This window comes from Cryptomeria japonica, chromosome 6 (genome assembly GCF_030272615.1).
Source record: "Cryptomeria japonica chromosome 6, Sugi_1.0, whole genome shotgun sequence".
In the NCBI taxonomy this organism is placed as follows: Eukaryota; Viridiplantae; Streptophyta; class Pinopsida; order Cupressales; family Cupressaceae; genus Cryptomeria; species Cryptomeria japonica.
In genome coordinates, this window is record NC_081410.1 from 233,211,121 (window position 1) to 233,223,263 (window position 12,143).

The window sequence follows — 12,143 nt, forward strand, 5'->3', positions numbered from 1 at the left end:
ATCAAAAACCTCCATCATAGACTCTCTTGCAAGCCTTTTTGCCTTTAAACAAGCATCAAGGAGGATATCCAAGAGAATCTCATCCTCCTCCTCAACCATATCCTCCATAGAAATAGCATCCTCAACTCCATCCCCATCAAAGGGAGAGAAACTAAGGCCTGATGGAACAATATCTTCTTCTTCCACCCAAACATTTGCCCAAGCTTCAAACTCATCTCCATCATGTCTACTTTGGCACCTTCCTCATTCACATTTGTTATTGTGTTTTTTAAGACACCTTGAACACAAAATAAAATACTAAGTACTCCATCCTCTCTTGAACAAGGAAACCTTGAATGCTAAACTTTGTGATCAAACAAGGCAACCCCAAGGTTTACAATGCGAACAATCGACTTTATATTGTGGATAGACTTAGTGTATAATGTCGGTTAACACAAAGGGACTTGCATTTTGCTGGAACATAGAACACTTAACTAACTTAACTCCTTAAACAAAGAAAGATTAAAATGGATAGGAAATCTAATCTAAGACCTAACAATGTAAGAAATGATTGTAGAATTAGTGAAACCAAACCAAGCTTTACTTTGCCATTGGGAAACAACTACACAAAGATGGTGCAATCTCCTAAGGGTACACAAATGATTCATATCACTTATGCACATCAACACCATAAACAATGAGCATAGAGCAATTGAAGTTAAGCTTTCAAATGAGTTCAAACTAACCATGCACTGCAATTTGCAATCAACAAATTCCAAATGGTATGAACATATAGGCTTCACCATTAATCAACAATAAGATCTTCCATTCAATTAACCTACTCCTTGTAAACTAATCTAAAACTTGAGAAGTAGAAACCATACAACATGTTGAAACAACACATAAAAGTCCACCATATCTTCAATGAAGTCATGAATTTATTTTGACATAGTCTTGGCAACAATTTCTATCTCCTACTACTTCTACTACTAGCTCCTAGTCTATTCTCTATTAACCTTACAAATGAGAAGGCAAAGCCTTATATAAAGCTCTAGGTTACAAATGAAGGACCAAGATTGATTTGAAATCAAAGCCAAGATAATTCTAAGAAACCCTAACTAGGGTAGTTACAACAACCACCACTTTAAATTTAATATTTGACCAATGAGATCATTAAAACATTTTGGACACATGTCCTTCCCTTGAATCGGACCAATAAGAAATGAGGTTAGGTACAATGAATAATATTTGATGTGATGCCACATGTCACTTGCTCCTCCTTTGATGAGTAAGGTTCAATGAATCCAAACATGCTGACTTGGAATAAGTTGTTTGGTTAATGATGAATGAGCACCACCTCAACATGTGTATTTCTTGGTACTCAACATCAACCAATTGCTTGATGTGATGGTTCATATTCCCAAATTGCATCAACTTGATCAAGTTTCTAACTTTGATTAACTCTTCTGAAACTATATTTTTTCCTTGATCACATTTCAATTTTCCATCTTGACATTCAGGAATTCTACTAGTAATGATTTACAATTCATTCTCATGTTTGGGAATCTTGAACTACTTCTCTCCTTGATACTCTTTGATCTTGAAATTCATTGATGTAGTTCTTGACTCCATGTTGTAGTGTTTTCCTTTCGTATATCTTGAATGTTCTTTGACCTTGATTCTCTCACGTACATAGTAATCCCTCTTCATTCCTTGAGGTTGAGATGTTGATCTTGTCCCAATATTGTCTTTTGATCGTCTCAAACTAGAACCTCGATTCCTCTTATTGTCATTGTTGTAGAGCCCTTGCATCACTCACTGCATCAAACCTAAAACAAACATGGCCTAAATTATGGTTTGTAGATGAAACATAAAGTTAATCATGAAAAAAATTGAGAGTTAAAAGCTCTTGCATTCAAATCATTATGAAACTACATGAACAAACCCCTTTTTACAAATTGGAAATGATAATTTTAGATCTGAAAATGCTTGATTAATAGTTAAATCTTCTCAAGACTGGGTGTATTCTTCTTTGTATTCCCCTTCCAAGAGCTATCTTCTTGCGATTTTTGTCATCCATACCTTCTCCTTTCTGAATGCTTGGTTAAATTTGAATCCCTTGCTGGTAATTTTCCTTCGAAATTATCCTTGCTTGCTGTTGTAGGTCATAATTCACATGTTTACTTTGCACCTTGAAATTGATTGAATTGAGTTTGAATGAATGAAAAATGAATGATCATCAACTTGCATTTATATGGAGTTAAACTCATCTCAAGGAGGTCGGTCATTGATTGTTTTTTATTTAATTTCATCTTGTTTTAAACTTGAAACCATATGCCTTAAGGGAGATCATGCTAAGTAGGCCCTTTTTCAACATGCCGTGTTTGAACATTAATCACACATGTTTTCATCTAGATTTCTCCCAACCAACTCACCACTCAATTTGCAACTATCCCTGGAATTTTCAGGGATTTTAGAGAGTTGCGGAAAAAATCCAAGTATTAAAACAAAATCATGGATTTTAGCGGCTCATGGAAAAATTCTCCTCCACATAAGTCGTGGATTTTCCTCTTCCAAGGAAAAGTTTGAATTCTTTCTAAATTTTTTGGATTTCTGAAGTGCATGGAAAAATTTGCTCTTCCTCATTATGTGGATTCTAGCAAGGCTTGGAAGATGCATCTCTTGCAGGAAAAATCATTCATTTTTAAGGTGCCAGGAAAAAATGCCAAATGCTCTGGAAGTCGTGGATTTTGAGACTCCATGGAAAATTTCACAAGACAATTATTTCATGGATTTTCATGACTTGTGGATGAATTTTCGTGGATTTCCATGAGTCAAGGAAAAATTTACTTGGTCAAACATTTCTAAGGATTTCCCTTGTATTTTTTCGCAGATTTTTCAATGACATGGAGAAAACTGAATTTTAAAAAAAATTCATGGATTTTACTTTGTCGTGGATTTTGCTTGGTCTTGGATTTTGCTTGGTCGCTGATTTTGCTAGGTCATAGATTTTTCTTTATCACAGAATTTCCTTGGTCGCAAATTTTACTTTGTCATAGATTTTGGAATTCCTTATCTCAATCTCATAATTTTCCATCATTTTTCCCCTTCTAATCCACACTTTGCACTTTCAATTTCTTCACTCCACATCTCAACCTAGGAATTCTTGACTTCACTCACACTTTAGGGAAAACTTCCATTTTCATTCCCTAGAACAATTGCACAGTTCTAATCTCAAAACAAGGAATTTTCCTAGTCTAGATGGTGGCTTGCACATTCAGTTCCTATCCTAGGCTTGGAATTCCTAACTCGACTTACCCATTCTTGACCTAAGACTTTAGTGAATTTCTTGACTCGATCTATCCAACTCCAAGGACAAGGTTTCACACTCTTATTCGCTTCAAGAATTGATCAGTTGTTCTTTCCGAACTAACAAGGCATCACCTTCCTTAAGAGCTAGGAGACAAAACTATTGCCAAGCAACAAAAATTAAGCAAAACACCTATGGTAACAACCAAAAAGTGGGGGTCCCCATTTGCAATGGGGCAATGTGTGAAAACATCACGATAGCATTGTTTTCTATGGTCGAACCTACACTGTTGCACCTAGGGTTCACACAACACTTCATCGTGGCCATCGTGCTCAACCAAGGAAAAACATAGGTTTGAAGCCCCACATGAACATGCAAAATGCGGACTTACATAGAAACATTTACAAAATGCAAAAATTTGCAGTTCTGGCCTCTATGACAACAAATGGTAACATTAAATGTGGGCTGGGTATGAATTGCTTAGTTTGCAAGGGTTGTTATGTCCTCCAATTTGCAGTGATAGCCTAGAGATCCATCAACCTGCTCCTTATCTAAAAACTCTTCATGCCTTCCCAGTATCTGTCAGCAACCAACAAGGTGGGTTTTCAAAAAAAACATGCCTTCTCCAACCAGCACCCAAGGTGAATGATATTATCACCCATTTTGAGTGGTATAAGTCCCACTACCCCTTGGAAGAATCGGCACCCAACTAGTCAATCTCAATGGCAGCCTTTCAACCAATTTCAACTACCCACACTCCTTCAACCACTCACGCCCAACAACACACTACTCGGCCGGCACTTAGAAGTCTTACACCAAAATAAAAGGGTGTTGGCACCCACCAAAGAGAAATAACCAGCGAATTCTAACCTCACGCCTAACATTCCACTTCAGCATTCTTCATGAAATGGCATCCATACCTTCCTCTAGAACTTCTATCAAAATATTCTTATAATTGTCTTGCCTGCAAGACCTCATAAATTATTCAATCCACCTGCAACTGGCTAGGACAGATATCCCATTACTAAAGCCAACTCCCTTAGGGTTTTCATCCTAGGTTTGCTCAAGCAAGAAGCTCAAACTCCACAATAAAGAGTAAATAAAACGAGTATGCCCAAATGAGCTCTAAAATCCTATGTTCCACGAGGACGTGTCCCCTGCCTTTTTTCCCTAGTACCTGTACCAAGGACAAAACAAGGACGCAGGAACGGGAATTTGCCATTTCCTAAGCGTCCCTCTTTTGGCAAAAACATAGGGGACGCTTCGGGGACGAGTGTTGGGTAGTAGGGGACGGAAAGGGACGGCTAGCTGTCCCCAGGACAGCCAGAGCATCCCCTAACCGTCCCCGGGACAGCTGGCTATCCCCTATGGCCCAGAATTTTTTTAAGTCCAAAATAAATAAATAAAAAAACATTTATAATTTACAATAGAGGTTTGGCTGGCCCCACCAAGACCCCAAATTGAAAGAAACATTAAAATATAACAAACCCTAATCTAATGCATAAAACAAACAAAAGGAAGAAAAAGACACTCATTTTGACATTTGCAAATTAGGAAAAGAGCAACAAGAAGAGAAGAAGCAGCTCGTTAAGGAAAGCCATATATTTTCTTAGTTTATCTTGACATTATTATAGACAGCTGATTATGGACTTCTATGTTTTAACTTTTCTATTTACAGTTTATGTCATCTCATAGTTATGGATGTTTAATATTTTAATATTTATCATTTTATGTCTATTATGGATGTTTATGACATATGTTTGTCGGCAATGATTGATAAAAGCATTTGAATTTTGGTAAAATGTTTCTCAATTCTCTTGTGAAATCTTAATTCAAGTCTAATGCAATGTTTTAATGCCTATGATGAATGCTTTACCATTGTTATGATATGCATATTTGAAATTTCTCTATATTTGTAAAAAAACCTATTTTTGTAATAGCCGTCCCCTGTCGTCCCCCCAAAAATGACCCAAAAGTACCCCTATACAGGAAACGCGTCCCGGTGTCCCCTGCCGTCGCCGTCCCCGAAACTCCATGGAACATAGCTAAAATCCTCTTATATTTTTCCAAGGAACATAGCTGAAGGTATATTTTAATTTCCTACTTAGAATATTTCATTAAAGCACTTTTATAAAGTGACGTTTAATATTTCCCTTTTAATTCACTTAAATCACTCTATAAAATTACTTAAAGTCATCTGTAAATCTTGTTTTACTGGACAAATTTAATTATTTAATTAAATAATTCATTCCCTAGTAAAGCCTGAAATTAACCCACGGGAAATTATATCATCTTAATGGGTCATTTCCGGTTGCTCCACAAAAGGGGACACTCTAGGAATGTTGGTGCCAAGAATATAACATTATCAACATATTATTGGCAATATTGGAGGAGGCATCAATCATCAATTGTCGATGGACCTGACAATGACGATTTCCAAAGAAGCAAAAGGTGCTAAGTGGACTTAGATGATGGCAGTTGATGACCAATAATGGATAACAACTAGATCCCAATAAGTATCCATGCACCAAATATTATGGATCTACTAACATGTAGCAAAGCTCAAAGGAGAGGTGTTAGTGCAAGGGAGGATCCTATGCTTGGGGTGCCAATGAATTGCTTTGTACAAATCATTTGGAGGGACACCTTTTAGAGGCCTTTTGGCAAAGGCATTGTTTTGCAAGACAGTCATACATAGCAAATAGCCATTAGAACCATACCTTAAAAACTTCAAATTGACAATAGTTCAGCTGACCCAAAAAATTTAAAAACTTATAACTCTGCCAAAACTCAGAAAAACTAGACAATCACTAAGCCAATTTATTGAAAACTTAAAAAAATATAAAAAATTTAAAATATTCTTCAAAAAACACATATTACTATATTTGTAGAACATATTACTGATTTACTTCATATAGAAGTCAAAATTTGAGTTCAATACATATCATTGACTAAAAACAAGTCTTCAAAACTTGCAAGGTCTCCTACTTGTAGATGCCATAATTTTTCCAAAAATAGGAAAATGAAAATAAAGCCTAACAAAAGACAAATAACAAGAAAAAATATTAATGGTATATGCATTTCTTCCAATTGCAACTAGGAATCTCTTATCTGTTATATTAAGGTGAGCATAGGTGATGAAAGTTGAAACTAGCTCACAATGTAACTATAATACATTTTTGTTTTGTTTATGTATGTATTCTTATTGTGATCATGCATCACTCTATATTAAGGCAAAATTTGTTGAAGCTATCTAGTAATAAGAGCTACATGAGGAATTACAAATAAAGGTAAACGTGAGAAGCTGGAAGCTCAAAGGAGGAAAAGTCTATGCAATTTGAAATGTTGAAAATGGAAAAATCCTTAAATCATGCCCTAAATGCATTCATGGTAGCTGGAATTCAAATCATGTCTTGAATCCATTCACAATAACTAAAGAATCTTCGAATTGTGCCACAAATCCGTTTACAGCGGCTACAAAATCTTCAACTCTTTTTATACTGAATGCTAGAAAAGTTTTTGCATGTAAGGCAATTTTTTCTAATTTCTTGCAACTTTTTGACAAATAAGCACCTTTTTACCTAAAACTTGTTGGCAAGTTTTTCTTGTAATTAATTCACCAGCAAGATTGTCAAGTTACTTGCTGATTTTTAAAACTATGATTAGAACTCACAAGTTCTTCTCTGGTGAACTAAGGATTATGGATGGCTTACCAATTGACAACAACATTGTAAAGTGTAACAGCACGAAGGGAAATACTAAATAGTCCCAAGGCATTGTAATCATTGATTGTGAATGGCAATATGTACTCATATAAGAATGATATGATGGAAGTACTTGTGTCATAATTCATGTTCATGTGTGATTTGTGTTAGTAGTGATCATTAACCTCTACTTGGGTAGCCAAATCTAGAGCTATATCTTTGCATTAGGATAGTGTTACAAACTAGGACAATAAATGGTGCGATATAACTATATGAAAGTGAGAATATCTAACAAATATTGCATGGAATTAAAAATATTAGGAGTTATAAAACCTTGGTTGACAAGAATTCAATTAAATGATTTTTCATGGTGGGCTAGGTTGAGGTGGTTTTTTGGGGCCTGCTTAGAGTATGATTTCTCTAATAAAAATCTCTCTAAATTAATCAATCAATATTTTTCATCCAAGAAAAGTATAGGGAATTCTCCTTAATGCCTTTGAAACTATTACACAAGATATTGTTTCAAACTTTTCACTTCCTCTGAAATTTACTTTAAAAAATGGAGGTTTAATTTTTTGGCCTAATTTATACCTTACATATAGCCCTTCCAAAGAATTTTCTCTTCAATCTACAGCTCTTTGTTTCGAAAAAAAATTATAGTACTTGCTTTAAATTGGCATCTTAAGAAATTAATGATGTCTGAAGATCATCATATAACAGTAATGACTAAGATATCATCACCAGAAATATATAATAATTCTCTATGAAATAATTTATTGATGCAGTCTACATTAAACAAATCTCAAATTAAAAAGAAACCTAAACACCTTGCAAAAATAGCACTCACCAATGCCAAGAATTCATGGAAGAGGAAACATGGCCTCAAAGATTCTAAAATTGGCAAGCAATTATCCATGTGCCTTTTGCTATCTGGTACACTGTTTCCATTGTATTTCCTGAATAAGTAATGAAAATATACATGAGATACAATAACAATATCATATTATTGTAAAACAATGATGAAATTTTCAAACTGAGCCTAATTTCTACTCACCCTTGTTGCAAAGGTAGGGGCATATCCAGCAATTGCAACAACATTTGAAACATGAGATCATCCTACAGGGTGAAAAGAAGTTAAGCACAAATTTGAAATGATTATAATTATAAATAGCACAAAACTTACCTAGAAAAAAAATACATTCACATTAGATGGATTCTTTACAAAATTACAAGTAAAGATCACAAAACATAACAAAGGATTTCTATACGACAAATATGGTTATTGATCCAAATTTATGGATAGATATCTCTAGGAAGATGTAATGGTTCAGTTAAAGCTCTCAAGAAGTAAAATCTATATAGCTGAAATCTCACACCTATTCAACATCTGACAAGGTTTTCTCAAAAATCACTTCCCAAGGTAAAATTAACTTCAATATAAATTGCAGAGCTTCATTACAGTCATTTCGCTGAGTTATACTGAAAGTCTTTCTGAAATTTTAAAAAAAATTAAAAGCAGCAACTTTACACTTGATTCAGGCTATTTTACTATTTCCCTAAATCTCCTGTGTAGTTCTCACTTAAACAGCAATTAATGAAAGAAAGTTGAAGCAGACTTCAATGAGAAGTTAATTGGTTAAAGGAAAAATGTGGGTCATTAGAAAATGTCATGCAACTCTCAAACTAATCACCAAGTCATTATTCATGCCTTTTCCATTTATTTTCCTGACTTTCAAAATTTTCAAGTAGCATGCCTCTTATGTCACTGGAAAATTCTCCCTATTGCGTATTATTCTAAGCTGTCAACGAGCACTATATGTGGTAGGTTTCAAAGGATCTGTCAATCATTTCTCTACCCACCCAGCTCTGTCTGTTGAGATTTTTCAACAGTTGTAAAACTTAAGAAAAGTTCCAGAAATTACACCAGCCCTATAAATCAGCTGTTGACTAGGACTAAAGCCAAGAAAAAGACCTATAAATCCACAATAAGAGAGCATTAGAAAAGCACCAGCTCTTCTCACTCTATTTCTGTTGAAGATGAAAACCAGCAACATATTCCACTTTTTTCCTTTGAGCTTCCAGGTTCCACCTCAACAGGAATGTGAACATTCTCTTCAAAAGGCCTAAAGGTTGCAAAATGAATTTTAAGAGTGGGTGCTGCCTCTCTGTATGCATGTCTGCTAGAAAGGGTGAGGACTATGATTCACAACCTGCAGTACCTCCTATCCCAGGTATTCTACTTAGCAGTAGTGTGTCAGAATCCTTAGAAGGACATGCCAACTTCAATGACACCCAGCCCATACAATCAATGTAAAGGTGATGCTTTCAAGACCAATGAGGTGGAAACTGACATGATCTGATTCATAGTGGTCCAGTCTCTATGCTGATTTGAGGAATACGTAGTTGGTTGATGATGTTCATGATTTGTCAGTCTCTAGACAGCTTTAGGGGTTCTCGATGGCAGATGTGGCTATAAAGCTTTTGATTCTAGAGCTCGAGTTCAAATGTTTAGCTTAAGCTACATGGATTTAGTCAATCTGCAAAGATTGGCTGCTTGAAAAATTGGCATTTTATGTTGCATAAATATTTTTTATTAGTTTCAATGCTATTATTTTAGCCCAAAGTATTTTAATTCTCTTCTTCCACCATGGGCAGGGAACCCTAATAAAACCCCTATTTATTGATCAGAATAGATTAAAAAATAACAAAAATAACTATGGAATCCCCTTCATACCAGTGCCAAGCCTTGTAACCCATTATCTACTGTTGTTCTTATTAAGATACATTTGTTTATTAAATGTAAAACAAACACATAAATCCAAAATTCTGTTAGGAAGCCTCAATACTAACCGGAAACCAATAGTTTATTGAGTAATCCAGATACACTACCCTTCCCCATTAACCACATCATGAATCACGTCTTTCAAGATAGAAACAATACATGTGAATTCACCACCAAAGATGTAAAAAAATACCTCATCCATGAACAATCGTAGGAAAGATGATGTAAACGTAATCCATCTGTTACTGAAAAAATCACCATTCAAAGGTGATAAATGGGACATCTGCATTTGTAGCCAATTCATTAAGGCTACCACAGCCTTTACATTGCCTGATTCAACTGCAGAATTCTGCTGACTAACACTGCTTTTAGAGTTTATTTCCAGTGAAGAAACATGACAAGAAATAGATTTTTTTGGAATTTTCATATTTTCTCTGATCATAATAAAACAGCATTTGAACAAGAGAAAGATAGCACGATTCTGTAAATGACTTTTACAGATATTAAACTCTCTGTTGCAATGATCTGAAGAAGTCCAAAACGGAGATCCTAGTAAAGAGCTCTCATGAATTTTGTTTTCAGGCAATGGATGGCAAAGGAGATCTGCAGCATGTTCCCAAAGCAAGTCCAGCCACAGCACAAAGAAAGAAGGCTTTTGTAGAAAACAGTGGCTAAGTCTGATCATTAACATCTGCAGGAAAACCAAGTGATTATTCAATATAATCAATATCCTCCCCTTACAATACAAAGAGAGTAGACGATCAGTAATTTTGTTCTAATGATAGTAAAATCCTAGGCTTTTCATATGGCGTAAATAAGCAACATCCTGGAAGCTTTAAAGCATCCAGAGCTGCTCTCAAAAGTGAGGCTTCAACATAAAGGCTACAATCAATGTACAAATATCATTGATAATGTGCATGATATTTATTATTTCCTTCTAACATTTGCCAATTAAATATGCAAAAACTCTCGACTTACCTCCATAAGAAAGAAATATGAATGCAACATAGTGAATGAAATGAAATACACGAACATAATACAACCTAGCGCCTCTCAACTTACCTCCATAAGAAAGAAATATGAATGCAACACAGTGAATGAAATGAAATACACAAATATAATACACCCTAGCCCTCTAAGGATTCAACAACCAATGAATTAAGACTGAAAATCAGTCACCTAAGAATTCTTAGGGGCAACCTTTTCAAGTTTTCAAATAATTTGTTCAACATGCAGCAATACCTTTTGCATATAACCACTAGTTGGAGAAAAGCTATGGCAAATACCAAAGATATGAATCACTAACTGAACACATGCCTCTTGAATCAAATATAAACTAATCTAATTGCAGTAACAAGAAAGACCAGTGACGCTCGAAATTGAAACCCAATGTACTGCATTCCCTAACAGCATATACAGACATGCTTAAATATTTGCTTGGATCAAGTTTTGCTGACCAGCATACAAACTGAACCAACTACCAATTTGCTTCCTAAACTCAACAAGGACTTTATTAGAAAAAATCTGTAATGTCCCCTTCTCAATAAGGAGTAATCAGTGGTCCATTGGCCTATTCCCGAAACCCGTAGGCTGATTGGAATGAGGAATTAGGGTTTCCTATTTTCTAGGAGGATTCTTCGCAGTTTCCAAGAATGTTTTGGTTGGAGTTTGGCAGAATGAACTGGGAATTCCTTCTGGGTTTCTCAAGAGCTTCACGGTGGTCTAACATGCATTATGTTCCAGAGTGATTTCTGAACTTACTATTTTTAGTAAGTTGGTGGCAGTTGACTGGATTTTGTGGGTTTTCTGGGTTTGTCGAGCTCTCTCACAGGGTTCGACGAGCATGTTTTTCGGAGATGTTTTCATGACTTAATATTTTTAGTAAGTATCAATTCAAGCAGAGTTATTTGTGGCAATCTTGAGCAGAGTTCCAATCCAGTCCAGAATTAGTATCTTCTACACTCTAGTTCATATGGTTGATTTGGCAACAATCAGTGGGCGATTTATAATTGTTTAATTAAATATTATCACTCTATTCTAAAGTTTAATATTTAATTATTTCATTGATTATATTTTGAGGAATGACTTAGGAAGGAAAATATTATGTTATTTATCCTAAGCCCCATTTTATTTCCTAAGTCAGGTGGGCGTCCAAATGAAGTCATTCTACACTTAATATTATTTTCTCAAAGTTTGAACTTGTGCACCTTGATAAAGTTCGACTAGGGACGCTGAAAAAGGGGACGCCATGTCTTGAGGAGGACATGAAATGAAATGAAGTGAGTTTCAAATGAGTTTGGGCGCCATTTGCATTTGAATTTCAGAGGGAGAAATCTATAAATGCAAGGGATGGGCTCCTCATTTGGTT

General features: G+C 35.3%; 1 protein-coding gene across 12 annotated transcripts in view; it reads right to left on the bottom strand.

Annotated features, from left to right (window-relative positions):
* The window catches only part of LOC131071470 (uncharacterized), a 216,919-nt gene that overhangs the window by 116,487 nt on the left and 88,289 nt on the right, over positions 1 to 12,143 (bottom strand). For 8 of the 12 annotated variants that reach the window (XM_058007330.2, XM_058007334.2, XM_058007333.2 and 5 more), the window contains 3 exons: positions 9,969 to 10,466; positions 8,048 to 8,109; positions 7,841 to 7,949 (listed from right to left, as the gene is read on the bottom strand). In XM_058007330.2, coding sequence (XP_057863313.2) covers positions 7,841 to 7,949; positions 8,048 to 8,109; positions 9,969 to 10,466 — 669 coding nt within the window. The remainder of the gene's footprint in view (positions 1 to 7,840; positions 7,950 to 8,047; positions 8,110 to 9,968; positions 10,467 to 12,143) is intronic. The other 4 variants (XM_058007331.2, XM_058007338.2, XM_058007341.2 and 1 more) reach the window with 3 other exon arrangements.